At 45.1% G+C, this 27,837-nt stretch overlaps 1 protein-coding gene across 2 annotated transcripts in view; it reads left to right on the top strand.

The window, feature by feature from the left end:
• Positions 1 to 27,837, top strand: part of PRR5L (proline rich 5 like) — a 174,198-nt gene that overhangs the window by 86,581 nt on the left and 59,780 nt on the right. Inside the window, exons 2-4 of one of the 2 annotated variants that reach the window (XM_025355715.1) lie at positions 14,607 to 14,613; positions 19,585 to 19,873; positions 21,910 to 21,990. In XM_025355715.1, coding sequence (XP_025211500.1) covers positions 19,710 to 19,873; positions 21,910 to 21,990 — 245 coding nt within the window. In that variant the 5' untranslated portion in view covers positions 14,607 to 14,613; positions 19,585 to 19,709. The remainder of the gene's footprint in view (positions 1 to 14,606; positions 14,614 to 19,584; positions 19,874 to 21,909; positions 21,991 to 27,837) is intronic. The other variant, XM_025355714.1, reaches the window with a different exon arrangement.

Below are 27,837 nucleotides of genomic sequence, written 5' to 3'. Positions count from 1 at the left end.
TTGACTGCTGCCGTCATTTTGGAGAACGGTCTCATCATGCTAGCTCCTGGACATCACCACTATGGGAGCAGTATGGCCGCTTTCCTTGTAAAACATCGCGCAGGCTGAATTAGTGGGTAAACATGGTACTCTTTTGTGGTGTTTGGGATAATTTTTTTTTTTTTAATTATTCACCAACAGGACAATAGATTCCTTTCAGGCCTCAAAAAAGCTCTCCACCGGCTGGGCGTGGTGGCTCACATCTGTAATCCCAGCACTTTGGGAGGCCAGGGTGGGTGGATCATGAGGTCAGGAGATCGAGATCATCCTGACCAGCATGGTGAAACCGTGTCTGTACTAAAAATACAAAAAATTAGCCTGGCATGGTGGTGCGTGTTGGTAGTCCCAGCTGCTGGTGAGGCTGAGGCAGGAGAATCGCTTGAACCCAGGAGGCAGAGGCTACAGTGAGCCAAGATCGCGTCACTGCACTCCAGCCTGGGTGACAGAGTGAGACTCCGTCTCAAACAAAAGAAAAGCTTCCCACCAAGGTTGGTGTCAACTTTTCAGAGAGGCAGGATTGTTGAATGAGCCCTCATTTTGGTCCTAACGGGCATCATGGAGATAACACGGGTTGAGGAATTGAGATCTGCAATCTGATCTCAGCGCTGCCATGAGCAAGCTGTATGACCATGGTGAGTTGCTCAGTTATTCTGGGCCTCAGTTTCCCTATTTACAAAGTAATGACTTTGGCCTACCACTAAGATTCCATTCTGTTCTAAAATTCCTTGATGGCCAAGGTAGCGTGATCTAGAGCTGTGCTTCTGAAAGTGCACGTGTATCACCTGGAGATGCTGTTAAACCACAGAATCTGATTCAGTAGGTCTGGGCTGGGGCCGGAATGTCTAAGAAGCTCCCAGGCAATGTTGATTCTGTTGGTTCCCAGATCACAATGTGGGTAGCAGGGCGCTAGATCCTTGGTCAGGGCTTCCCAACCTTGGCCCTATTGATGTTTTTGGCAGATAATTCTTTGTTGTGGGGGCTGTCCTGTGCATAGTAGGATTTTTGGCAGCATCCTTGGCCTCTACCCATTAGATGCCCACAGCACCCCCCACTCCCATAGTTATGACTATCAAAAAGTGTCTCCAGGCAGTGGGACAAAATCGCCCCTAGTTGAGGACATTGGTCTAGACCAGTGTTACCAAGCCTAGTTGTACATCAGAATCACTTGGAAGATTTCTGGAAAGTACAAATTTAGGTATCTTGGACCCAGTGAATGAAAATCACTAGGGGAGGGCCCAGGAATCTATATTCTTTAAAAATCAGGTGATAGAGATGGCCTGGAATTCTTCTCTTTGAGAGTCTGAAAAAGTACAAGATCTACACCTGAGTTCTGGTGTTATCCCTCCATGGCTATGGGACCACACAGGCAAGTTGCTTAAATGCTCTGAACCAGAAACTCTCCATTTCTAAAATAGGAATAATAATAGTGTCCACCTCCTAGGATTGTTGGGGGTCAAATGGGATAACATGAGGAAGAGCTTTAGTAACTATAAAGTGCTGTGCAGATGTTAGTGGCAAGTGTTATACCACAGGCCTCTGGAGTTTAATTTTTTTGGTTCAATTACTTTTTTTCCCCAGGGCTGTATTTCTTTTTCTTGAGACTTAGCTCTGTAACCTTCACAATATGTCTTTTCATCATTCCTTTGGCCCTCACAGTCAACAGCTGTGTACATTTGTCCCCACTCAGTCTCATGCAAGGGTCTAAAACTGGCAGCCCATGGGCCAAACTTTGGCATCAGACATGTACTGTTTGGCTTGCATTGTATTTTGGGGAAAAGAAGAAAACAAGATGATTTTTCCAGTATTTAAAAGTTGGGCGAGTTGACATCTGAACACAGGTTTTCAGCTTTTCTGTAATAAACCAAAAGGAGTCTGAGGACACCCTTTAGTTTGCCACATTCCCCACCTGGCCTGCTAATCTTATTCACATTCTCTGCTTTGGTCTGCTGTAAGCATTGTTTCCCATCCCAGCTTTAGGCTTTCCTGTCTTTTTCTTTCTTTTCTTTTTCTCTTCTCTTCTCTTCTCTTCTTTCTTTCCTTTTTTTTTTTTGGACATGGAGTCTTGCTCTGTCACCCAGGCTGGAGTGCAATGGCGCAATCTTGGATCACTGCAACCACCGCCTCCCAGGTTCAAGTGATTTTCCTGCCTCAGCCTCCCGAGTAGCTGGAATTACAGGCACCTGCCACCATGTCCAGCTAATTTTTGTATTTTTAGTAGAGATGCGGTTTCACCAGGTTGGCCAGGCTGGTCTCAAACTCCTGACCGCAGGTGATCCACCCGCCTCGGCCACTCCTGTCTTTTTCTTTAATCATGACCAATTACTATTCCCTTTTATTATTATATTATTGTAGGAGCCATATCTGGCTCATCTTTGTGGCAGGGGTAGTAGGTACTCCCTAGATATTTGTTGAAATGTGATGTTTTCATCCTACACCTGGTATCTCATAGTTAAGACTTGAATACACCTTGAACTTTTAAAACTTCTTACATATGAAAGCTTGTTTTTCCTTCTCAAAATTTCCTTTCCATTCTCCAGGCCCCATATTCGTTAGACTTATGGGCAAGGAAGTGGAGAACCTGTAGTTTTCAGTTGACCTTTCATTAGCTTTGTTTCGTAACTCTAGAATGTGAGTTAATCTTTCTGCCTCAATCTTGTCTCAGTTGTCCATCTTCATTACAGCCCTTGGTGTCTGCTTGCATTTATAGTATTACTTTTGGATATTTCCTTAGAAACTCTGAGCTCCTTGGGGGAAAATAATTTATTCTTCTTTGCCCCCTGTAACTTCCTTTACTCAGATCCTGGCATCCAGTGGGCACTCTAATGTTTGGTTGAGTTAAATGGGCTTGAATTGGACTCATTACGTCCATGAAATGATCATATGTGGATATTTCATCAGTTTTCTGAGTCTGTATTCAATGCCTGTTATACCTGGCTATACTACCTGAGAAGAAATTTCCCTTCCCTTCCCCTTCTCTTCCCTTCCCTTCCCTTCCCTTCCCTTCCCTCCCCTCCCCTCCCCTCCTCTCCTCTCTTCTTTTCTCTTTTCCCTTCCTTCCTTCCTTCCTTCCTTCCTTTTCTTTTCTTTTCTCTTTTATATTTTTTTGGAGATAGTGTCTCCCTTTGTCACACAGGCTGGAGTGCAGTGGCGTGATTATAGCTCACTGCAGCCTTGAACTCCTGGGCTCAAGGGATCCTCTTGCCTCAGCCTCCTGAGTAGGTATGACTACAGGCATGTACCACCGTGCCTGGCTATATATTTTTTTTTATTTTTTGTAGAGATGGGATCTGGCTATATTGCCCAGGCTGGTCTCAAACTCCTGGCCTCAAGGGATTCTCCCACTTTGGCCTCCCAAAGTGCTGGGATTATAGGTGTGAGGCACTGCACCCAGCCTCATCTCCTTTTCTTATGAAAAAAAACATTTTATCTTATTTCTGCAGTGAGAGAGTGGAGCTAATTTTTTAAAGTTGCACATTTTAATCTAGAGCACATTTTCCCACACTTAAAACTCTCGTTGGCTGCCAGACTGTAGCTTTTGACTACTCTTTCACTCACCAGGGTTTTATATACGTTACATGTCAGAAATGTAATTACTCACTCACGTAATGGTCAGTCTTAGCTACTGCTTGTGTCTAGACTTTTTGGCTTACCATCTGGTAGGCGCTGTAGAATCACTCTGGATGACATTTATGGGCCACACCCAGACAATATGCACTCCAAGAAACTTGATACTTAAAGTGGGCTTATAGATGAGTAAATAAGATGTGTGGTTATTTCCCACAGCTTTGCTTAACTTGTACCACAGAAGGGGATTTCTCTGGTGATTATACAGTGGCTTGCAGGCCAATGCGATGATGACGTGATGATATAATGACTTCTAGGTGCGTCCAAATTGTCAGCTTTCTGAATCCTGTGGACACTTAGTGAACACTGTTAAGCAGAGATAAACACTTGAGTGTGTATCCTGTTTGCCCTAATATTTATTGTTGTGCCAGTTTGAACTCTCAGACTCTTCTGTCTGCACTCAGTTTCCAGTAGCGCCTGAGAAAGTTGTCTCTTGCTTCCTGTTGAGCCCTTTCCATAGTTCACAGTTGACCCTTAACATTTGCTTGTTTGTAAGAGTCAGTGTTCATTCCTTGGCCGGCTGTTGTCTCCTAAGAGTTGCAAAGATTGGTCCTTAATAGAAACAAATGTGCTATGCTATGTAGCAGGCACTTCTGCTCTGCTATGTCTGTAGGCTCCACTGACCAGCAAACAGACTCAGGATTGCTCACCCATGTGGCCCAGGTCTACGTCCCTGTGGCCAATAATGCTTAGGTGGACCCAAGTTTAGTCAGCAGCAAAGAAAATTATTCTGATCTCTCAGGAAAGGGAAGGCCACTCTTCCTGGTGACTTGGAAGTGCACCTTTTATTCTATCTTTTAAAAGTATTTGGGCAGGCATGGTGGCTCACACCTGTAATCCCAATATTTTGAGAGGTCATGATGGAAGGACCACTTGAGGCCAGGAGTTCAAGACTAGTCTGGGCAACACAGCAAGACCTGTCTCTACAAAAAATTAGCTGAGTGTGGTGGTACACACCTGTAGTCCCAGCTACTCAGGAGGCTGAGGTGGGAGGATTGCTTGAGCCAGGAGGTCAAGGCTGCAGTGGGCTGTGATTGTGCCACCATACTCTAGCCTGGGTGACAGAGTGAGACCTTGTCTCAAAAAAAAAAGTACAAATAATTAAAAATATGTTAAAAATAAATAAAATAAAAATATTTCTTGGGTACCTTTTATGTGCTCAGTGCCATGCTAGACACCGGGATATGAGAGTAAACAAGACGGGCAAGATGTTTGCCTTTAAGGAGTTTCCATCCTGTCAGGGCTCATCAGACACTGAACAAGTAAATAAACACAACAACTGCAGCCTGGTCTGTGGGTGCCACAAGGAAACAAAGACTCCTTGCTTGAGGGGCAGAGTCCTCTTGCTCTAAGGTAAGAAGCTATGGGTGATGTTTATGAAGGGAAGCAACAGGTGGCGTTTAATCTCTCAGCTCTGTGTGTGGCACACACGAGCATTGTTTAAAACAGAGGGGTCAGGAGTTCAGGCTCTGAAATCATACAGGATTTGCCTCTTGGTCCCCCTTCCTAGTCTTCTGCCTTTGGGCAAGTGAATCCCTATCCTTCGGTTTCTTCATCTGCAAAACGAGCCTAATGAAACCTACCTCATTGGTTCAGAGTAGAAATTAACTGAGGTAATAGATGCAAATAGAGGCTTGACACAGTCCTGACCATCCTGGCCAGCCTCTGATGATAGTTAATATTATTCGAATCAGCAGTCATAATGATAATAAAATAGCCATGGTAAACAATTGATTTGACCAAATGGCCCCACCACTTTTGAAAATTTGCTTTTGATCTAGTTTCCATCCAGTGGTCTGGCCCTGGGGCAGGCGTGGGGTCCAGATCTAGTCTCCTATGCTGGCTTGGAAGGTTCTGCTTTCTGTGTGTTTCCTTTAGCAACATCTTGGGTGCTGCTGGCTTACCCTGTATCTGGGTGTGTATATAATACATAGGGGAGGGAGTATGTCATACATGAGGCTTCCTAGAGACATCGATAATGGGTTGAGAGTGAATTAAGACAGAGAGCCGCTAAGTTAAGAGGCTGGTGAATTAGATAATGTGGTAGGTGGGAGTTCAAGCATGGCTGAGGGAGGGTTCTGAGTTTGTGTTGTGTTAGGGTGTCGGTCCCTGCCTCCTCTCTCAAAGGTTCTCAGTGTGTATGGCTCCCAGGGTAGGGGCTGAATGCACAGCCAGAGATGGTGAAAGAACATCGTGGCCATCAGCTGGGCCAAACCGTTAATTAACTGGTGAGTCAGCAGACCCAGAGAAGTGAAGTGACTTGCCCAAGGCCACAGGGACTGATTAGTGCGGGCTTACCTTATACCTGGCTTAGGCTCCACATAAAAGCTCTGAGAAGACTGGAGGCTGCAGCTGTGATGGGGGTAGAGGAAACGCCACAAACCTACATGTTTGGCCTTCAAAGTGCTGGTTGGCCTGGTGAATTAGTTGCCAACACTTACAAATCCAGTGATTGCACGTTTCTAAAAATTTGGATTTTTGGCTTTTCCTGGGAAATATCAGATCTGGCAAAACCGGGCTTATATCCGAAGATGGCAAACACCGGATCAGATTGAGTAGCGGCTGCCTCCTTTAGCCAGGGCAGGTGCTGGTAGTAAAGCAAGCTTACTGTCCACACCTGCCTCACTCCCTAAGCTGGTCCCAGCCTGGCCCTTTTGGCCTGTTCACGATGCATAGTGCAGAAAAAAGAAAAGAAATTGGTTCTTCCTTTCATCTACTTTTCCTGCCAGTGTTTATTTGCTAGCCCATATGTTCCTGCACAGGGTCACTCCTGTTGTGGAATAAATGCTGAATAAATAAAATTGGTGTCAAGTGAATGAACTGTCATTGCTAGAGTCCTACTTGGGATCAGAAGCTGAATCTTGACTTCCTCCTAACAGCTGGGTGACTTTGAAGAAATCATATGACCTTTATTTGTTGTCTTCCTTTTGTGGAAGGGAGGTTAGGGGAGTCACTATTGCCTTTACACTTATTTATTTGAAGAAGTAAGGCATTTTCATGTTTCTGAATTCAAAAAGTCCAAAAGGGCTTGTAGAGAAAAGACTTCCCTACTGTGTCCCTGCTACCCAGCTCCTTGCCCTGGGGGAAACCAGTGTTATCTGTTGCCGGTTTGCCCTTCCAGAGACATTTTACGCACATGCAATGAAAAGGGTAAATGCTCTTTTTAATCTTTTTTACATAGATGGTAGCATAATGTACACTTGGCTCTGTGTTTAGCCTTTCTTTCCTTCAAGTTTGACTCTTTCTTTTTTTTCTTTTATTTGAGATGGAGTCTTGCTCTGTTGCCCAGGCTGGAGTGCAGTGGCAAGACCTCAGCTCACTGCAAGCTCCGCCTCCCGGGTTCATGCCATTCTCCTACCTCAGCCTCCCGAGTAGCTGGGACTACAGGTGCCCACAACCACGCCTGGCTAATTTTTTGTAGTTTTAGTAGAGACGGGGTTTCACCATGTTAGCCAGGATGGTCTCTATCTCCTGACCTCGTGATCCACCCGCTTCGGCCTCCCAAAGTGCTGGGATTATAGGTGTGAACCACCGTGCCCGGCCCAAGGTCAGCTCTTTCTTAGAGCTGCTTTGCCTTCCAGTATATGGGACACCATAGTTTACATATGGCTAGTTCCCTGTGGGGGAGCACTTAGGTTATTTCCAGCTCATTGTTGTTATAAACAAAGCTGCAGTAAATCCCATGTTACATAAGCCACTTGAAGTGCCTTGAATAAAATTCTTGGAAATAGATTTGTTGGGTCAGAGGGTATGGCCTTTGTCACTTAGACAGATCTTGTCACATTTCCTTCTGCAGCAGTCAAGTCAGAGTGCTCTCCCTCCAACGATGCGTGCGAGTGCCTGTCTCCCCCAACCCCACCACCCATCACCTTGTGAAGCCTAAGACAGTTTTGCGAAGAACACAATGTTGTTTAAAAATATTAATAATAACTATAGCTTTTTGGGCCTCTACTCACGGCCAGGCCATGATCTAGGTTATCTCAGTTTCATCTTAACAACATGCACTTAAGCATTACAACCATTTGACAGACAAGGACACTGAAAATTCAGAGCCTATGAGGAACGTATGCAGGTCATCCAGCTAATAAGCTGTAGAGGCTGGATTTGAAGCCAAGTGAGTCAGATTTCAATACCCTGGTGTTTACCCATGGTGAAGCCCCATGTAATTTTTTTTTTTTTTCCTGGTAGAGTTTTGCTCTTGTCACCCAGGCTGGAGTGCGATGGCGCGATCTTGGCTCACTGCAACCTCCGCCTCCTGGGTTCAAGCAATTTTCCTGCCTCAGCCTCCCGAGTAGCTGGGACTACAGGCACCCGCCACCACGCCTGGCTAATTTTCGTATTTTTAGTAGAGACAGAGTTTCACCATGTTGGCCAGGCTGGTCTTGAACTCCTGAGCTCAGGTGATCCACCCGCCTCGGCCTCCCAAAATGCCCATGTAATTTTAAATGTTGGTGTTCTGAGCTGACACCTACTTATAGTTGCTGTCTCTTAGCAGTGATGCTTCACATACACCTGGCTCATTTACTCATTCAGATAATATCTATGGAATTCCTGCTTCACTAAGCCCTGTGCTAAGCCCTGGGGATGTACCTGAGAACATGACAGATAGTGCCTGCCCTTATGGGCCTCACAAAACTATAACAAATGATTCTGTAGTCATTTATTAAGGCGGATTATGACAAGATGACGAAGGAGTTAGGGAGGGTGCTCTCTGAGGGTAATGGAACCTAATCACGGGTGAGGAGAAAGGAGGGCCTCTCTGAGCGACTGATGGTGGGTTATAAAGGGGGTGCAGGTTTGAACCTGGGGAATGGGGTGGGAAATATTTCACATAGAGGCCACAGCACATGGAAGGATCCTGGGGTGGGGCAGAGCAGGTGCTGGTGGAAGACATGAAGGAAGGCCAATGAGAGGAACTGCAGAGTGGTGAGAAGTGAGGCTGTGAGGATGGAGTTTGTGAATTTATTCTAAGACTTGGGGGGGAACATTTGAAGGCATTGCAGCAAAGAGTGACGTAAGCGTGGTGGGCTCTGAACTGTTGGGTTCTAGTCCCAACATCCTTTCTCATGAGCTGTGTGACCTGAGACCAGTTAAACACTAGGCACCTCCATTTGCTTCTCTGTAAGCTGGGGCTGGTAATAGCACCTACCTTCTGGTGGTTGTAAGATCAGACACAGGTACTCCCAAACAGGTGCTTTCATGTAGTTTTGAGTGCCATATGAGGTGTGAAATAGATGAGACATTTTAAACCAGTAAACATGAATATGTTTGTTTTCTCCAGATGTGATGCACTCTAATACTTTCTATTCTATTTCACTAAAAGTCAAGACCCTGTAAATTCATTTTTAAAATGCTGAGATAATACACGGCAAGTGCCCGCCTCACAGTTGGCAGTCAGTAAATGGTGCTATCATGATCATCAAGGTTGTCATTAGAAAGACCATTCTGACTGCAATTAGAGAATGGATCAGTTGAGTTTGACCGATCATTATCTAAATCCTGGTGGTGTGGAAGGACATTGGGTCATTCCTGTGTTCATGGGCCAGGGAAGGATTTGCATGCTGGGCTTTCTGACTGCAGAAGCTTCTGAGGGTTATGTGTAAAAGAGGCCATCTCTCTTGTTTCCCTGGGAACTAGTTTCTTCTTGTTTTCCAGGCAGTCACATCAGATGGCATGGCTGTTTTCTTTGACTTCTTTGTTATTTACACTCAGAATGGCTTTTTCCTGGAAGCCTCAGAGTTATTATAAGCCACCTACTTCTTTATTTTAAGTTGTTGAGCCACGATTCTACTTCCCTTTTCAGAGTCAAAGGTTGGAGCCCTAGTGGAATTCATTTGCATTTTCCACTAAGTGCAGCATCTTCCTTTACCCATTGCCCCAGTAGGCAGGGCTTTGCCCCATCTCTATGCCCTGGCCATGGCAGCTGTGAGGAGAAAGTGAGATGACACATTCTTTTTTCTCTAAGAAACACATCATGGAAGTTTTTGAAGAAACTCATGTGAGCTGAGTGTTAGCAAGGCCTGTGATACCTCCCAGTAACTCTGTAACTGCCACGGAATTTCCTGGACCCAGGGCCTGGGCTTTCCAGATAACTGACGTGCCAGCACCAAAACTTTTAAGTTGCTTTTGAAGGGATTTTTTCTTAATGTAACTAGCATTGGTCTTTCAGAAAGGAATATGGACCAAAATTCTAGTTTCTCTAACTCAGAGACATTGGACATAGAACATTTCTTCTAATTTTTAATTTCCGTGGGTACTTAGTGTGTGTATTTAGGGGGTACATGAGATATTTTGGTACAGGCATGAAATGCACAATAATCACATGAGGGTAAATGGGGTATCCATCACTTCAAGCATTGTTCCTTTCTTTGTTTACAAACATTCCAATTATACTCTTAGTTATTTTAAAATACAGTTGACTGTAGTCACCCTATTGTGCTATCACATACAAGATCTTGTTCATTTTACCTAACTATATTTTTGTACCCATTTAACATCCCCCCTTCCTCCCACCACCAATACCCCTTCTCAGTCTCTGGTAACCATCATTTTCGTATCTCCGTGAGTTCAATCATTTTAGATTTTAGCTACCACAAATAAATGAGAACATGTGAAGTTTGTCATTCTGTGCCTGGCTTATTTCACTTAACATAATGATATCTAGTTCCACCCATATTGTTGTAAATGACAGGATCTCATTCTTTTTTATGGATGAAGAGTACTGCATTATGTATATGTACCACATTTTCTTTAGTCTGTTGATGGACACTTAGATTGCATACAGGACTTGGCTATTTTGAATAGTGCTGCAATAAACATGGGAGTACAGATATCTCCTTTATATTCTGATTTCCTTTCTTTTGGGTATATACTCAGCAGTGAGATTGCTGAATCATATGGTAGCTCTATTTTTTGTTTTTTGAGGAACCTCCAAACTGTTCTCTATAGTGGTTGTACTAATTTACATTCCCACCAACAGTATATGAAGGTTCCGTTTTCTTCACATCCTCACCAGCATTTGCTATTGCCTGTCTTCTGCATAAAAGCCATTTTAATTGGGGTGAGATGATATCTCATTGTAGTTTTGATTTGCATTTATCTGATGATCAATGATGTATTAGTCCATTTTCACACTGCTGTAAAGAACTACCTAAGACTGAGTAATTTATAACAAAAAGAGTTTTAATTGGCTCACAGTTCTGCATGTCTAGGGAGGCCTCAGGAAACTTACAATCATGGGGGAAGGCAAAGGGGAAGCATAGTGGCAGGAGAGAGAGAGAGAGCAAGAGGGGAACTGCCACACACTTTAAAACCATCAGATCTCATGAGTACTCATTCACTTTCATGAGAATCACATGGAGGAAACTGCCCCCATGATCCAATCACCTCCCACCAGGTCCCTCGTCCCTCTCTGATACGTGGAGATTATAATTTGACATGAGATTTGGGTGGGGACACAGAGCCAAACCACATCAAATGATGTTGCACATCTTTTCATACACCTGTTTGCCATTTGTAGGTCTTCTTTTGAGAAATGTCTATTCAGGTATTTTGCCCATTTTAAAATCAGATTATTATATTTGTTTCCTATAGAGTTGTTTGAGCTTCTTATATGTTCTGGTTATTAATCCCTTGTCAGAAGGATAGTTTGCAAATATTTTCTCCCATTCTGTGGGTTGTCTCTTCACTTTGTGGATTTGTATCTTTTGCTGGGCAGAAGCTTTTTAAATCAATGTGATCTCATTTGTTCATTTTTGCTTTGGTTTCCTGTGCTTGTGGGGTATTACTCAAGAAATCTTTGCCCAGTCCAATGTCCTGGAGAGTTTCCCTAATGCTTTCTTTTAGCAGTTTCATAGTATAAAGTCTTAGGTTTAAGTCTTTAACCCATTTTGATTTGATTTTTATATATAAGATAGGGGTCTAGTTTCATTCTTCTGCATATGAATATCCAGTTTTCCCAGCACCATTTATTAAAGAGACTGTTGTTTCCTCAGTGTATGTTCTTGGCACCTTTGTCAAAAATGAGTTTACTATAAATGTGTGGATTTGTTTCTGGGTTCTCTATTCTGCTCCATTAATCTGTGTGTCTGTTTTTTATGCCAGTACCATGCTGTTTTGGTTACTACAGCTCTGTAGTATAATTTGAAGTCAGGTAGTGTGATTCCTCCAGTTTTGTTCTTTTTGCTCTGGAAGATTTTGGCAATTCTGGGTCTTTCTTGGTTTCATATAAATTTTAGGATTTTTTTTTTCTATTTCTGTGAAGAATGTCATTTGTCATTTGAATCCCATCAAAATGTCAAATTTGAAATGTCATTTGAATCCCATCAAAATGTCAAATTTGAAATGTCAAATTCAAAATGTCATTTGAATCCCATCAAAATGATTGGGATTGCATTCAATCTGTAGACTGCTTTAGATAGTATGGACATTTTAATACTATTGATTCTTTCAATCAGTGAACATGGAATGTCTTTCCATTTTTGTGTGTGTGTCCTAGAAGAGGCAATTTGGACATAAAGAGAAACATCAAGGGCATGAGTGCACAGAGGAAAGACCATGTGAGGGCATGGCTACAAGGCAGCCATCTGTAAACCAAGGAGAGAGACCTCAAAGGAAATCAACCCTGCTGACACCTTGATCATGGACTTCTAGCCTCTAGAACTGCAAGAAAACAAATTTCTGTTGTGTAAGCCATGCAGGCTGCTGTATTTTGTAATAGCAGTTTGAACAGGCTAATACAGGGGTCACAGTAATGGAGGCAATACAATAAACCATAGGTAGCATTTATCAAGCACTTGCTATGTTCAAGGAGCATTCTAAGTCCTACTTGAGTCATCTCATCCAATATCTTGCAAATCCTAAATCACCTGCTCAGTGCTCCACAGGAAGTGGTGACACCAGCCTGTCTCGGGTGACTTTTCTCCCAGCCTCCACTGCACCTGTGTCTAGCACCTGTACAGTTCCAGGAACCATGCAAAGTATTTCATAGACAATCTTTCTGGTCACCACAACTCTCCAAGGTAACTCTTCCTTTTCCCACTTTTGAGATGTAGAAACTGCAGCTCAGAGGTATCCAAGGTCATACTGTGAGTGTATTGGTTTTTTGTGGCTGCTATAATAAATGACCACAGCTTTCATGGCTTCAAACAACAGAACTATATTCTTTCATGGTTCTTGAGGCCATAAGTGCAGAATTAAAGTGGGTCAGGGCTGTACTCCCTGTAGGGGGGAATCTGCTTCTTTTCTCTTTCAGCTCCTGGTGACTGCATTACTCCAGCCTCTGCCTCTGTCTCCACATCAGCTTCTTCTTTATGTGTGTCTGTGTCTTCTCCTCTTCTGTCCCTAGTACCTTCTGCATCCCCTTTATAAGGACACACGTGATTGTGTTTATGGTGCACCTGGATAATCCAGGACCAGCTTCTCTTCTCAAAATTCTTATCTGAATCGCATCTTTTGCCATATAAGATAATATCCACAGGTTTTGGTGACAAGTGACTGTATCTTTGTAGGGGGTCGGGAGATGTTTTTCTGCCTACCACAGTGAGCGAATGGCAAAGTGACCACTGATTCTAGGGTTTTTCTGCCCCCAAAGCTCTTGAGTGATACACACTTGTGGCTGTACATCCTTCAGAGCTATAAGCATTATACTTCTCAATATCTTTTCTGCAATGCTATTTCTAGGCTCTGGTAGGGGTGGGTATTAGAGTCATAGCTAAGACTTTCTGGGCCCTTTGATTCAGAAGTTCCACTGCTGAGAAGGCACCTTACAAACGTGGTCATGTCATCCCTAAGACCCACAGATACGCTCATTATTTACAGTAACAAAAAAAGGGGAAACTCCCTAAATATCTACCCATAGGGGACTAGTTAAATAAAACGTAATACCTCCTAAATGGAATAGTCAAGCTACCATTAAACATAATAAAGTAGATCAATATGTAGTGATATGGGAAGATGGCCATGACGTGTTATTAAAAGGAAAGAAAAACATTACTCATTCTTATTAGCATAGTAACAAGAATGTGTGTGTACACATGTGTACAGCTATTAAAAATTCAATACAATTAAAATTCAGTTCCTCACTTGCACTAGCCACATTTCAAGTTCTCAATGGCCATATATGGCTAGTGGCTACCGTATTGGGCAGCACAAATACAGAACATTTGTGTCATCTCGAAGTTCTACAGGATAGCGCTGCTTTATACTAAGTGGCTAGAAAGAGGCCTTTCACTATGTATGTTATAGAGTTATGTGAATTCTTATGTTTTTTGTAATATATGACCAAGTATGCTATTATCAGAAAAATAGGGGCACATAGAGTTTCCAAGGTAACATTCTATTTCTTAAGTAGGTACTAGTTTATTATCATTATTTATTTATTCATTTTTTTTTTTAAATAGAAACAGGGTTTTGCTCTGTTGCCTAGGGTGGAGTGCAGTGACAAGATCACAGCTCACTGTAACCTCGAACTCCTGGGCTCAAGCGATTAGCCTGCTGAGTAGCTAAGAATACGGGCAAACACTACCATCGCTGAACAATTCATTTTTATTTTTATTTTTTGTACAGACAGGGTCTCACTACATTGCCCAGGCTGGTCTCACCCTCCTGGGCTCAAGCAATCCTCCTGCCTCAGCCTCCCGAAGTGCTGGGATTATAGGCGTGGGCCACTATGCCTGGTCTACTATTATTATTTAAAATATATGTTTGTGTGTGTATAAACTCTTAAAGCATGTTTCATAATGAAAATATTTTGAAATATATAGGAAAAAAGATAAAAAGAATCTCCTGGCAGGCTCAACAGTGAGCCAGGTGTGAGGCTGGGAGACTCCCGGCCGGGGCTGAGTCCCTGACCTGACAGCTGTCCAGCCTTGGCCGAGTCAGGCACCTGCTCAGGCCTCAGTTTTCTAATTTGTGACAGACTGTCTGCTCCATCTGCCTTACAGGATTGAGGTAAGACTTAGAAGCACAACTGTGGGTGGAAAAACACTTTCAAACTGAGGAACTTGCTGCAGAGAGGTGTAGGATCAGTAAATAACGTCATGAGTTATCAAAGGGCTAAGGAGGCAAGCCTGGGTGCACTGTGATGGGGATGGGGGCTCAGAGGACTTGTCTGCTCGTCAGTGGAGTATTTCCAGATGCCACTGGGTTACCAGAAGCAGAGGGAGCTGCTGTTGTATCCCCACTGCTATCCCGGCTTGGCAATTTAGGAATAACTGCAACAACGTGATTTTATTTATTGAACAAGCTCTTAGGTAGCACTTATTTGCCAGGTACAGTTCTAAGCGCTTGACAAATATTTACTCACTTAATCTTCCTTCAACCCTCAGGCAGTCACTCAGGGTCATTTCATGTGGGAGGAATTTGGGACTCAGAGAGGTCGAGTAACTTGATCAAGGTTACACAGCTAGTAGGGAGTGGGTGTCTAAGGCAGCTGTGCTTCCTCCTTTCATCCTTTCTCACCACTCCTCTTGCCCCATCAAGTATGGTCATAGAGTTCCTTATGCCAGTTTATTTATCTCAGGGGCATGAGACTGAACTTTTGATATGAAATTTGGTTCCTAACTTAGTGGCTTCAATTCTGGTTTTCTGACTGAGTTTGGTAGCATGGAAAAGTGGGAGTGGGCTAGGGAATGAGGCACCAGTCAATGATCTGTCACTCACTAGCTGTGTGACTTTGGGTAGGTTACTTAACTTCTCTGATGTTCAAGTGTTTTGTTTTGTTTTGTTTTGTTCTTTTTTGAGATGGAGTCTTGCTCTGTCGCCCAGGCTGGAGTGCAGTGGCACGATCTCGGCTCACTGCAACCTCTGCCTCCTGGGTTCAAGCTATTCTCCTGCCTCAGCCTCCGGAGTAGCTAGGATTATAGGTGCACCACCACACCGGCTAATGTTTGTATTTTTAATCGAGACGGGGTTTCATCATGTTGGTCAGGCTGATTTCCAAACTCCTGACCTTGTGATCTGCCCACTTTGGCCTCCCAAAGTGCCGGGATTACAGGCATGAGCCACTGTGCCCAGCTCAAGTGGTATTTTGTGAGGGTTGAGGAAGTTTATGTATTGAGACAATGCTTGGCTTCATGGCAGCCAGGCAGCCGATGCCTTTTTTTTTTTCTTTTCCGAGATTGAAGCCTCGCTCTGTCGCCCCGGTTGGAGTGCAGTGGTGTGATCTTGGCTGACTGCAACCTCCGCCTCTCAGGTTCAAGCTATTCTCCTGCCTCAGCCTCCTGAGCAGCTGGGACTACAGGCACACACCAACATGCCCAGCTAATTTTTGTACCTTTAGTAGAGACAGGGTTTGCCATATTGGCCAGGCTGGTCTCGAACTCCTGACCTCAGGTGATCCGCCTGCCTTGGCCTCTCAAAGTGCTGGGATTACAGATGAGAGCGACTGTGCCCGGCCTAGCCAATGTCTTCTTAATTCTTATATCTTCCTTCATCTCTTTTCTTCTCTCCCCTCCCCTCCCCTTCCCTCCCCTCTCCTCCCCTTCCCTCCCCTCTCCTCCCCTTCCCTCCCCTCTCCTCCCCTTCCCTCCCCTCTCCTCNTTCTCTCCCCTCTCCTCCCCTTCCCTCCCCTCTCCTCCCCTTCCCTCCCCTCTCCTCTCCCTTCCTCTCCTCTCCTCTCCTGTCCTCTCCTCTCCTCTCCCGTCCCTTCCTCTCCTCTCCTCTCCTCTCCTCTCCTCTCCTCTCCTCTCCCATCCCTTCCCTTCCCTTCCCCTTCCCTCTCCTCCCCTTTCTTTTCTTTTTTGATGAGTTTTGCTCTTGTTGTCCAGGCTGGAGTGCAATGGCACGATCTCGGATCACTGCAATCTCCGCCTCCCAGGTTCAAGCGATTCTCCTGCCTCAGCTCCTTGAGTCACTGGGATTATAGGCATGCTCCCCCATGTCCCGCTCATTTTGTATTTTTAGTAGAGATAGGGTTTCTCCATGTTGGTCAGGCTGGTCTCGAACTCCCGACCTCAGGTGATCCACCCACCTCAGCCTCCCAAAGTGCTGGGATTACAGGCTAAGCAGTGAGCTTAGTCTTGAGGATGCAGAGGTGAATAAAGCCCTATGCCTGTCTTCAAGGAGTTTGCAGATTGGCCTAGGTGGGAGCTGGGGAACATGCTCAAACAGGTGTCAGGGAACAGCTCTCACAGTCCTAGCTCTCCTCCTGCCTCGAGTACCTTGGACGAGTTTCTTTGTTTCTTTGCTATACCTTTGTCATCTGTGAATGGGACCTAGACTGGCCCCACTCCGAGGGCCCGTCTGTTCTGTCATTTTCTGACTTGTCAGATTTAGGTCAGGACAGGCCTGCGCCTGTGGGGCCAGCGCTGTAGCAGGTGAACCCAGGGTGTATCAGCGTTTCCCTTTAGGGCACTCTTGTCAATGCTCCCAACGGCCTCCTCCTTCCTCCCTGTGCTGCTCTGGGGAGGTCTCTTGGCTCTGCCCGGAAGTAGGAATGGTGGAGACAAAGACAGCTTCACATTCTGTTCAACTGTCAGCATTGAGAGTGGTGGATTCGGGAGGAGAAAAATGAGTCAGTGGCAACTCGTTGTGTGTGACTCTGCAGTTTATGAGTCCGCGGGAGCCACAGTCATAGGCTGAAAGTGACCCTTATTTAAGAGGGGCTGAGTGTGTGGATGGAGCTGCCCTGGCGCTTTGCTGGACTAGGCGGCCTGGGGACACTAACTGAGAAGTGGATGGGTACAGGAGCCAGCCTGCGATCCTCAGTGTCTTACAGTTTCCTGGAGAAGTGGGTGTTTCGGCAGGAAGGTGGTGGGTAAACACTTGGAACGATCCATTCTGCTCACTTTTCTACTTCCCTGTACCAGTGCCATGGAATGAGAGGCAGCTCCATTAACTTGTTTAAGATCCTCATAAAGGGAGTTAATATCCTGTAATTACACAGGTGAATTGCAGTTAGCAGTTCCATTTGAAGAAGGGCAGCGAAATGGATCCTGTCTTTGTAGTGTGACCTTTACTGGGCGAGTTAAATCCCAAAGCTAGCCAGTTTAAGGATACGGAAGGACCTTCTGTGGCTTTCTTTCTTCATCATCTCATTTGTTGGTTTATATAGATCTTTCCAAGTGGCAGTGGCATTTATGAAGCTGCTGAGGCCTTCTGAAACTTGACAGGCCTGTTATGCTTCTTTTGTTAATAAAGTTTAACGAAACTGTTGAACTCATTCTGAGCAGGGGGTGAAGGGGCAAAGACTGTACAGAAAAGCAGGACATAAGTCTGCTTTTTCCTTAAAAGAAAAAAGTTAAGAGACAGGACAAGTCATTTCTTTTCTGCCTCTTCGTATCACAAGTTCCTTGTTGCGATGCCTGTTGCCTGCAGACAGCTGCTAACACCTCCCGTGCCCTCTCGATGGCTTGCCTCCGTGCCCATCTGAGTGGCCTAACTCACTCTTCTGACCACAACAGCATGTTTGATTTGGAGTTGAGACTTCGGTTCCCCCTTCTTCAAATGCTAATCAGCTGGGGTTGCAAAAACCTCCCCTGGCAACCTGAAGGTTGACTTAAGGCTAGAATATTTTTTTCTTGCATCATTAGTTTTTGGGACATAGCAGAGTTAGCTGGTGAGAGAGATGTCAGTGAACATACTTCTGGGCTAAACCTACTAAACCCCTAAGTAAAAAGTGACTATGAGATTCGTGGTGTTTCCTTTTGTCCTTCACTCTGCTGAACTCTAATACTCACCTTTTAAGTCATTCATTTAGACTTTAGAGTCACTAAAGAATAAGAGACTGAAATTACAGGTCCAAAGGTGTCGAGGAAAGAAAGAAATTCATCCGAATGGAAATAGCCAGTCCTTGAGGCCCATGGCTGTGCCAGTCTGCCGGCCATGTCACGTGATCTCATTTCGTCTCTCCAGTCCTGGAAAGTGGGCATTAGTAACAGCTGAGGACTTTAGACTCAGTGTGTCCAAAGTCACACAACTTGGGAGTGGCCAAGTTAAGACTCAAACCTGAAGCCACTGCCTTTAACTGTGAAGCCGCGAAGTCTCCCAGCGACTGCTACAAGGGGACAGTGTCGTTGAACCCAACCCTGCAGGGTGAGTTGGGTTTAAATAAGCAGAGGGAAAAAGGAAGAGAATTCTGGGTAAGAGGAGCAGTTGGTATGAGCAAAAGTGTGGTGGAAGGATCAGGCATGACATAGAAGAGTGCCTGCCGGTTGTGAGCTCCATGGGGCAGGGCACCATGGCCTCTGGAGCCATCTTATAGCTCCCAGTGCCTGAGTGCCTGTGCACAGTAGCTGCTCAATAAATATTAATTGCATGAGTGAATACTTGAAAAGATAGTTATCTTCTCCATAGACTGAGTACCCTGAGGGCAGGGATTTGGTCTTAGAAATCTTTGGATGTTCTGCCACTCACAGTGGTTAATAAATAGCAAACATTCAGTGAGTGTGTCCTGTTGAAATGAGTGAAGGAATAGCAGGTAAGGGAAGGTGAGATGCGCCTGAGTGAAGAGACACTGATACTTTGAGAAAAACTGAGCAATACATTCAGACTGGCATGGTAAGGGTGTATCATGGAAGGTCATCAATGCCAGGATGAGGAGCTCTTGTGTCCTCCTTGAGACATTTTTAAAAAATCTATCTCTTACTGCACAACATCATGGGCCACAGAAACCCAGGCAGCGCCCAAACTGATGGGTGCATATTAGAACCAGAGTCTAGCACAGCTTAGAAATCATTTTTCTGCAGGACTGGCCTTAGCCTGGCCCCATTGTCACTGTCTTCCCACTTGAGGGTGACCACACTGTTGCAACGAAAAAGAGATCTGTACAAACTTGTGAATGGGAACCTGCAAGGGAATAGATGCTATTTCTGGGTACCACAGTTGTTTTGGGGGTAGTTAGGCTGGAAAGTCCCAGCCAACTTCCTCTAAGAGGTGTTCTCAGGCCAGGAGTTCTCAATAAAAGCTGCCCTCTCTTTTCAGGTGTTGGCTACGTTTGTGGTTTTAAGAAAGCCTGAGCACCTGAAGGCAGCCCTTGGAAAAGCCCTTTCCGAGGGCATTCAGAACCTCCTGCTCCTAGAGGTGAAGCTGAACTGTCACCAGGACTTATGACCCGTGGCTTCGCTCCCATTCTGCCAGGCGAGTTCCACAAGATGGGCTCCTTCCGCAGGCCTAGACCGCGCTTCATGAGCTCCCCTGTGCTCAGCGACCTTCCCCGATTCCAAGCGACTCGGCAGGCTCTGCAGCTGAGCTCCAGCTCAGCCTGGAACAGGTGAAGGAGGCCGCAGGATGTGGGGTGGAGGGCTGCCAAGGGCCATGGCAGGGAGGGAGGCATCCGGGGGCTGACTGAGCTTCTGCTGATTCTGGGAAGGTGGTGATGATGGGGGTAAATGATGACAAGAGCAAATTTTCTTTTTTTTTCCTTTTTTTAGAGACAGGGTCTCACTCTGTCACCCAGGCTGGAGTGCAGTAGTGCAATTATAGTTCACTGCAGCCTCAAACTTCTGGGCTCGAGCGATCCTCCTGCCTCAGCTTCCCGAGTAACTGGGACAACAGGCACATACCACCACACCGAGCTAATTTAAAAAAAAATTTTTTTTAAAGGGCTGGGGTCTCACTATACTGCCCAGGCTGCCCTTGAACTCCTGGCCTCAAGGGATCACTCCCACCTCAGCCTTCCAAAGCGCTGGGATTATAGGTGTGAGCTACCATACCTGGCCAAGAGAGGAAGGTTTTTTTACATCCAGTGTGTCTGTTAGCTTTCTTTGTTTCAGTGGCCAGAAAATAGACCGCTGAGAGCCTCTGGCCTGTCAGAGTCAGTTTACCAGACTGGGACAGTTGTACTGGAATTACAGTCACTAGTCATGCTCATTAGTCACACCTGAAACTGTCAGCATATCCGAGAGTGGGCTTCTATAAGTAACCTTAAGTAACCTACTTCCCACTTCCTACTTGGGAAGATAAAACATGTCTGTGAAAAATTAAATGAGTGGCATAAACCAAAGATTATGAAGACCTGTGAGCCACAGGTGCTTAGAAGAGGAGGCACAGAGTTTTGTTAGGTGTCTAGCCAACCTTTTGTGCACCAAGAATTGAGCAGACTGAATCAGCACTATGTCTTATATGCTTGTGGGCTACTGCTTTTCAAATCTTTATAGATACTGTTTGGAGAAATTAAATGCATCATTATTTTGAAGCATGACTGAATTATTTATAGTTTGGCTCATTATGGATCTTTTCTCTTTTCTTTTTTTTTTGTTTTTTCTTTTCTTGAGACAGTCTTGCTCTGTCACCCAGGCTGGAGTGCAGTGGTGTGATCTTGGCTCACTGCAACCTCTGCCTCCCAGGTTCAAGCGATTCTCCTGCCTCAGCCTCCTGAGTAGCTGGCTTTACAGGTGCACGCCACCACACCTGACTGATTTTGTATTTTTAGTAGAGACGGGGTTTCACCATGTTGGCTAGGCTGGTCTCGAACTCCTGACCTCAAGTGATCCGCCTGCCTCTGCCTCCCAAAGTGCTGGGATTACAGGCGTAAGCCACCGTGCCCAACCCATTATGGATATTTTCAATGAATGAACACAGAAAGCACGACTCTGATGATAGGGATGGAGAGAGGGGGTTCCAAAATGTTTTGGTGTTAAATGGATCCCTGTTCTTTAAAGAAAAGGCCAGGGCCCTTAATACAGACAAGATTGTAAGCAGCTCCTTTGCTGAAACACTGGGCTGTCGTCCTAGAGGCTGTGGAGTAAGCCTTGATACGGCCTCTCAAGGGACTGACTCTACTGCCGGTACACCTCACAGGAGTGGAAATATGAGGGGCCTGTAAGGCTGGCCTGCGGGAAATTCTTCCAAGGAAAGTGCTGTTAAAAAGGAAAGGAATTACCGGTTCATGTTAGTTCAAGGCCACCAAGCTTCCCTGTGAAGACAGTGGTTGTGAAAGAACCCAGGCATGGGTCAGCTTCTGCTTGCAGGAAATGCCATTTGGAATCTCCCAGGCCCATGCAGTTTCCTGCAGTCAGATCCCACTGCCTGCGCTTGACTGTGGCTGCACTAGCAGGGCCGCCAGCGAGGTGAGGGAGGAAGACCTGCCGGCTTGCAAGAAAGCGGGGGCTGCTTTTGAGTCCTTTCGGCTTCCGTCTTCCTTTCTCTCCAAGGACACTGAGGAGGAAATGGAGGATGGATGGAGAGTGTGACCAGGTTTGTGCTATGAGCTTCCTGGTCACTCCACCCACCTTCAGCCCTGAGCTGCTATTGAAATGCCCCAAGAAGAGAGATTCTCTAACCAAGTGTTATTCTCTTTTCCTGTAGCGTTCAGACTGCTGTGATCAACGTTTTCAAAGGGGGCGGCTTGCAAAGCAACGAGCTCTATGCCCTGAACGAAAACATCAGGTATGTGGCAGGCCAGACTTGGTGCCATTTTCCCGTATAAGCCTGATCGGGGCAGAGGGGCTACCCCCTTAGGAGCCTTAAGGGTTTTTTTGTTTGTTTGTTTGTTTGTTTCCTGCTTGGTTCTTATTGCTGCTTCTGTCAGCTATGCTGCTTTCATGGCTGTTACGTTCTGAGACCTATATCTGTCTAGACTTCTGATCCAGAGAGAATCATTTGTTCAGTATGTAGTGTGTTTTGTGGGGGAGGGGGTAGAGGGTTGATAGATGGCAGGTGTCATTTATTCTGCAAACATTTATTGTGCCCCTCCTAACCATTAGGCACCATAATAGGCAGTTCAGCTTGGTTGTTGGAACCAGACTGCTTGGGGTTTTATCGCTGTTCTTCCTTTTACTAAGTGTCTTACCAGCAAACATTTGAGTGCGTCTCTGTTGGCCAGGCACTGGAGAGACAACAAGGACCAAAGACAGACATGGACCCTGCCCTCCTGGAATTTATATTCATTGGGAAGGGAATCATGAGTCAACTAGCCACACATGTGAAATGTAACAGTGCAACTAAGACAGCTACTCCAACACAGCTGATGTGATGAAAGCATATGCTAGAATGATTGATTTTTGTCAAGGAGGCCAGGAAGGGTGGATGTGATGCTGCTGCTGTGATCTGAAACATCCACGGATATTACCTAGGTGAAGAGGCCTCCAGTTGGTAGAAACTGCGCATCCAAAGTTCCTGTGGTTGCAATGAGCAAGGAACCAAAAGGCGGTCCATCCACTTGCGTAGAGCACCTAAATTTGGGTAGTTGTGCAGTTAGGTCTGTGTTTTGGTGAAATGAGAGCAGCAAGTCAGGCAGGGCTCAGAGCACCAGGATCTTCTAGGGATAGAAGATTGATCCATCAGGTCTTTTTTTTTTTTTTTTCTTTTGAAATAGGGTCTTGCTCTGTTGCCCAGGCTGGAGTGCAGTGGTGCCATCTTGGTTCACTGCAGCCCCCGCCTCCTGGGATCAAGCAGTTCTCTGCCTCAGCCTCCGGAGCTGGGATCACAGGCGCCTGCAACCATGCCCAGCTCATTTTAGTATTTTTAGTAGAGACGAGGTTTCACCATCTTGGCCAGGCTGGTCTTGAACTGCTGACCTCGTGATCCACCCACCTTGGCCTCCCAAAGTGCTGGGATTACAGGCATGAGCCACGGCGCCTGGCCTCCATCAGGTCTTTTCAGGCCCTGGCATTCATTTGTTTCTGGATATGTTAAGTGCAGAACTTCAAGGCTAAAGACCCAACCCTGGAGTGGGCAGAACAATAAACAAGTCCATTGTTCTGATCCTGTTTACAGTTAGTTGAGGCCTGCCTTAAGGTCAATGGGGTGTTTTAAGAGCTCTACTTTCATTAAAGTCTTTAGAATTGTTTTAAATTTCCATCCACGTTCTTGAATTTCACATCTTATATAAATATGGAAAAAGACAAAAGATATCTAGCCCAAGGCCTCATTTTACAAAGGAGGAAACTGAGGCCCCAAGAAGTTGAGTGACAGGGGCAAATCTGGGTCAGCCAACCCCCACATTGCCAAGCTTCATTTTTATCCAAGGACTAAAATTCTGGCCTTTCCATGAGGTTCTTTAGTTCACAATACAAGTATAAATAAATAAAACAGTGACTCAGGAATGTGCTAATTGTTCTTCACTTTGGGAGGCTGATCCTGAAATTGTACTTAAAAGCTCTGTTTGTGGACAGCTGGGATAAGTACAGGCCAAGCCAGATTTCACCAGCCCAGGTAGCCCAGGGGCTGCTAACTCAAAAGACTTCAGGTACCAAGCAGGTCTTCTGAATGGGTGAAGCTGGTGTGGGTGCCGGGCGGTGAGATCTTGTCCTCTGTCAAAAGAGGATTACCCTGGCAGAACACAGGCCCTGTGATACATCTCTTATTTTTCAAGAAGAACTGGAAATTGAGATGTTTATGTGAAATTTTCTGACTTTTAAATGTTGGTAAATCCAAATTTCCCCAAACATTGGTGCAGGCCAAACAAAACACATCTGTGGACTGAACATGGCCAAGAAGCTGCCCTTTTATGATACTAGTCGTTGCATGCATTGGGGAGGTATTGCTGCTTCGGGGTGTTGAGTCCCCAAAAAATGCTAGGTACCTTCCTCCTACATCAACACATTCAACTCTCCCCACAGCCCTTTGTTATGAGTAGTTGATAAATGAGAAAAATCATGTATTAGAGAAATAAAATAACTTGTCCAAAGTCACACAGCAATGAGCAGTGGCATAACGATTTGAACTCCTTTCTGACTTAGATACCTCTAGTAGTCTGCTGGGGCTGCCATAACAAATACATAGACTGGATGACTTAAATAACAAAAATGTATTTCTTGATGTTCTGGAGGCTGGGAAGTCCAAGATCAAGGTGATGGTCATTTCCATTCCTAGTGATGGCCCTCTTCCTGGCTTGCAGATGTGTACTTTGTGTACACATGACCTCTTTTGCATTCGATGGGGAGAGCTCACTCTCTGATGTCCCTTATAAGGACACTAGTCATGTGAGCCCTACTCTCATGACCTCATGTAACCCCAAGTATCTCTCAAAGGCCCATCTCCAAATCCCATCAAATTGGGGGTTAAGGCTTTGACATATAAATTTTGGGGGGATGCATAGCAACACCTTTGTTCTTTGGGCAATATTGTAGTGTCAGAAAGAGAGGTCTTATGCTGGCAGAGGGATTAAGCTGATGGTTCCTCATCTTTTTTTCTGCCATCGTTCCTTTCCTGAGGTCTCTGTGAGCCCATCTCTTATCATATTCTGTGACTAACACCCATCCTGAGGAGCATGACACTCCCCCAGCCCTCCTTTCCAGTGTTGGAGTTAGGGCTACTAGATGTCCTCTGTGTCTTGAGTGATTTTTCAGACTAGTGGGAACTACATATGGTTGAGGTTTGAAACTATTTGCCCAGATATAAATTGAGCCCAGAGTAAGCCAAAGCTTAAAAAAAAAAAAATCAGAGCTTTCTTCCCCATTTTTCTGTACCTGGTATTCTAGCCACACTATATTAGAGAAGGCCTGAGGATGGAGATAGGCTTTCACATCAGAGCCGCAGATTATAACTGAGGATGTGAAGTATCTCCCAGGGACTGAATGTGACCTGGATGTCCCAAGTTGAATAAAGCCAGCCCTCCCACATCAGCAAGTGCCTGTGTGGAGGTAAACACAGCTGCCTTTATTCCAGCATCTTAAACACTGAAATAGGCTGCTCTCTGGTTACATTCAAGTAGACACTTGGGTTTTGATTTTCCTTTCAGAAGACTTGTTTGCAGAATAGATCTATCAACTCAACATGATTGAGGCAGGACTGGTGGAGAGGGTGGGGCATAGAATGGTAGGGATGTCAGAAAGAGATGTGCAAACAGAGAGGCCTCAGTTCTTCAGCCCATTTTTCAGTTGTGACAGTCCTCTTACATGCAAGAGGATTTGTGGTAGGTTTAATAGAAATTTTTAACCGAAGAGAGCAGTTTCTGGATTCAGAAAGACCAGGGATCAAGATTGGGCTAGCTGCATGACCTTGGGCAAGTGACTTCATTTTTCTAAGTCTATTTTGTCTTTTATGAAATGAGGATAATAATAGCCCTAACCTCATGGTCACTGGGAGGATTGAGCTAATGCTAAAAGCATCCTTAGTACAGGGTCTGGTGATTTAATAAAGTTTAATAAATGTTAGCCATATGATTCTTATTACTGTGAACACTTAAGAAATAGTAAAGTGATACATAATGGGTGAGTATAGTGCATGAAAGCACAGGCTGATGTGATGAATTTCCCCATGAATAGTGCTGTGTATAACCCTCTCCTGGCTGGGTGTCATGCTCCCACTTGTAATCCCACCACTTTGGGAGGCTGAGACAGGAGGATCGCTTGAGTCCAAGTGTTTGAGACCAGCTTGGGCAGCATAATGAAACCCCAGTTTCTACAAAAAAATACAAATAAAATTAAAAACTGGGCATGACGATGCACATTGCACTCCAACCTGGGCAACAGAGCAAGATCCTGTCTCAGAAAAAACTTCTCCAGCAGTTTGGATGAGGTGAGCTCACTTTGAACTAGAGAGTCTGGAACAGAATCCTCAGAGTGGTGCCTGGAGTTGAAGTTTGGGTGAGGCTAAGTTCTTACAAGGAGAGCCAGCTGTTTCTCCTTTCCACAGAGAAAAGAACAAGAGGAAATGACTTTCTCAGTTCTCCATTCTACTCAAGCCAAATGGTAATAAACTTTTGATGGAGTATCCCAGTCTGGGGTCAAAGCCTAAATCACGTTCTTTGGGTCACTCATCCCAGCCACCCTGGCCACTTTCTATCTGTGGAGTTAGTATGTACCTGGGAAATACAAATTTATTTAAATAGCAGCCAGTGCAAAGGATGACTAGGAAAGAAGATGTTTTATGTAGCTGGGTCTTGTAATGCAGTCATTATTATAAGTGGCCTTTCCATTTAAGACATGTCTTTGAAAATAGACTCTATTTTAAATGTTAGCAGATAGCCTTTGAAGTAACTATGAGGAAGAACTTGGGACTGAGGAAGGTCAAGTTCTAAAACACAGTATTGGATCCAAAGACAGGTGTCTCCACACTGTAAGAATAAATCCAGCTAGGCGTGGTAGCTCACGCCTGTAATCCCAGCACTCTGGGAGGCCAAGGCGGGCAGATCACGAGGTCAGGAGATGGAGACCATCCTGGCTAACACGGTGAAACCCTGTCTCTACTAAAAATATATATAAAAAAATTAGCTGGGCGTGGTGGTAGGCACCTGTAGTCCCAGCTACTCAGGAGGCTGAGGCAGGAGAATGACACGAACCCAGGAGGTAGAGATTGCGCCACTGCACTCCAGCCTGGGCGACAGAGCAAGACTCCATAACAACAACAACAACAACAACAACAACAACAGGATAAATCTGTCAGGCCAGGTGTGGCGGTTCACCCTGTAGTCCCAGAACTTTGAGAGGCCGAGGCGGGTGGATCACCTCAGGAGTTCGAGACCAGCCTGGCCAACATGGCAAAACCCTGTCTCTACTAAATTAGCCAGGTATGGTGGTGTGTGCCTGTAATCCCAGCCAGCTATTTTTGGGAGGCTGAGGCAGGAGAATTGCTTGAACCTGGGAGACAGAGGTTGCAGTGAGCCAAGATCATACCACACTGCACTCCAGTGTCGGGGACAGAGTGAGACTTTGTCTCAAAAAAAAAAAAAAAAAAAATCCGACAGAAATGTTTCACCTCAATACAGTGGCCAGTGTTGCCCTGTGTAAAAGTCAGGGCACATGGTCTGTTGATATGAAAACCATAAATCAGAATATTTCCTATTGAAACTGCCTTAGGAGGCATAGCTTGCACGTTGTAATAGCTCTCAAGGTAAGACAATGACCTTTCAGAATAGATGTATTCTGGCTAAATCCCCAGGCATCACAATCAACAATTCTGGCTTCCCTAAATTTCCATCTGCTGGAGTTCGGGCTGATTCTGGGAATCTTCTTGTTTTGAATTCTCTGTGGGGTATTAGTGCGGCTTTTAACACCCCTCTCCAGCCTCACCCCTGATGTGGCTGCGTTTTGGCAGCAGGGACAAGTCTGGGTTAGAGGTTTGGGTTTCATGAGCCCTTCCAAGAACGAGGGCAGCTAAGCTGACTTTAGAGAGGAGTGCACTCTCCCTAAACAGTCTTTTCTGCCAACTCTCCCACTGATTTTATGCGACCGAGAAGAATTAGAAAAGTGTGAAAAAAAAAGCAAGATTGATGTTTGCTGGTTCTTTGAAGAACCTGCTTGCCAATGTTCTTATAAGTTCTTATTCAGTCTTTGAGTATTGGGGTGTGTG

Source organism: Theropithecus gelada, chromosome 14 (assembly GCF_003255815.1).
Source record: "Theropithecus gelada isolate Dixy chromosome 14, Tgel_1.0, whole genome shotgun sequence".
Taxonomy (NCBI): Eukaryota; Metazoa; Chordata; class Mammalia; order Primates; family Cercopithecidae; genus Theropithecus; species Theropithecus gelada.
This window is presented reverse-complemented; position numbering and strand designations above follow the sequence as displayed.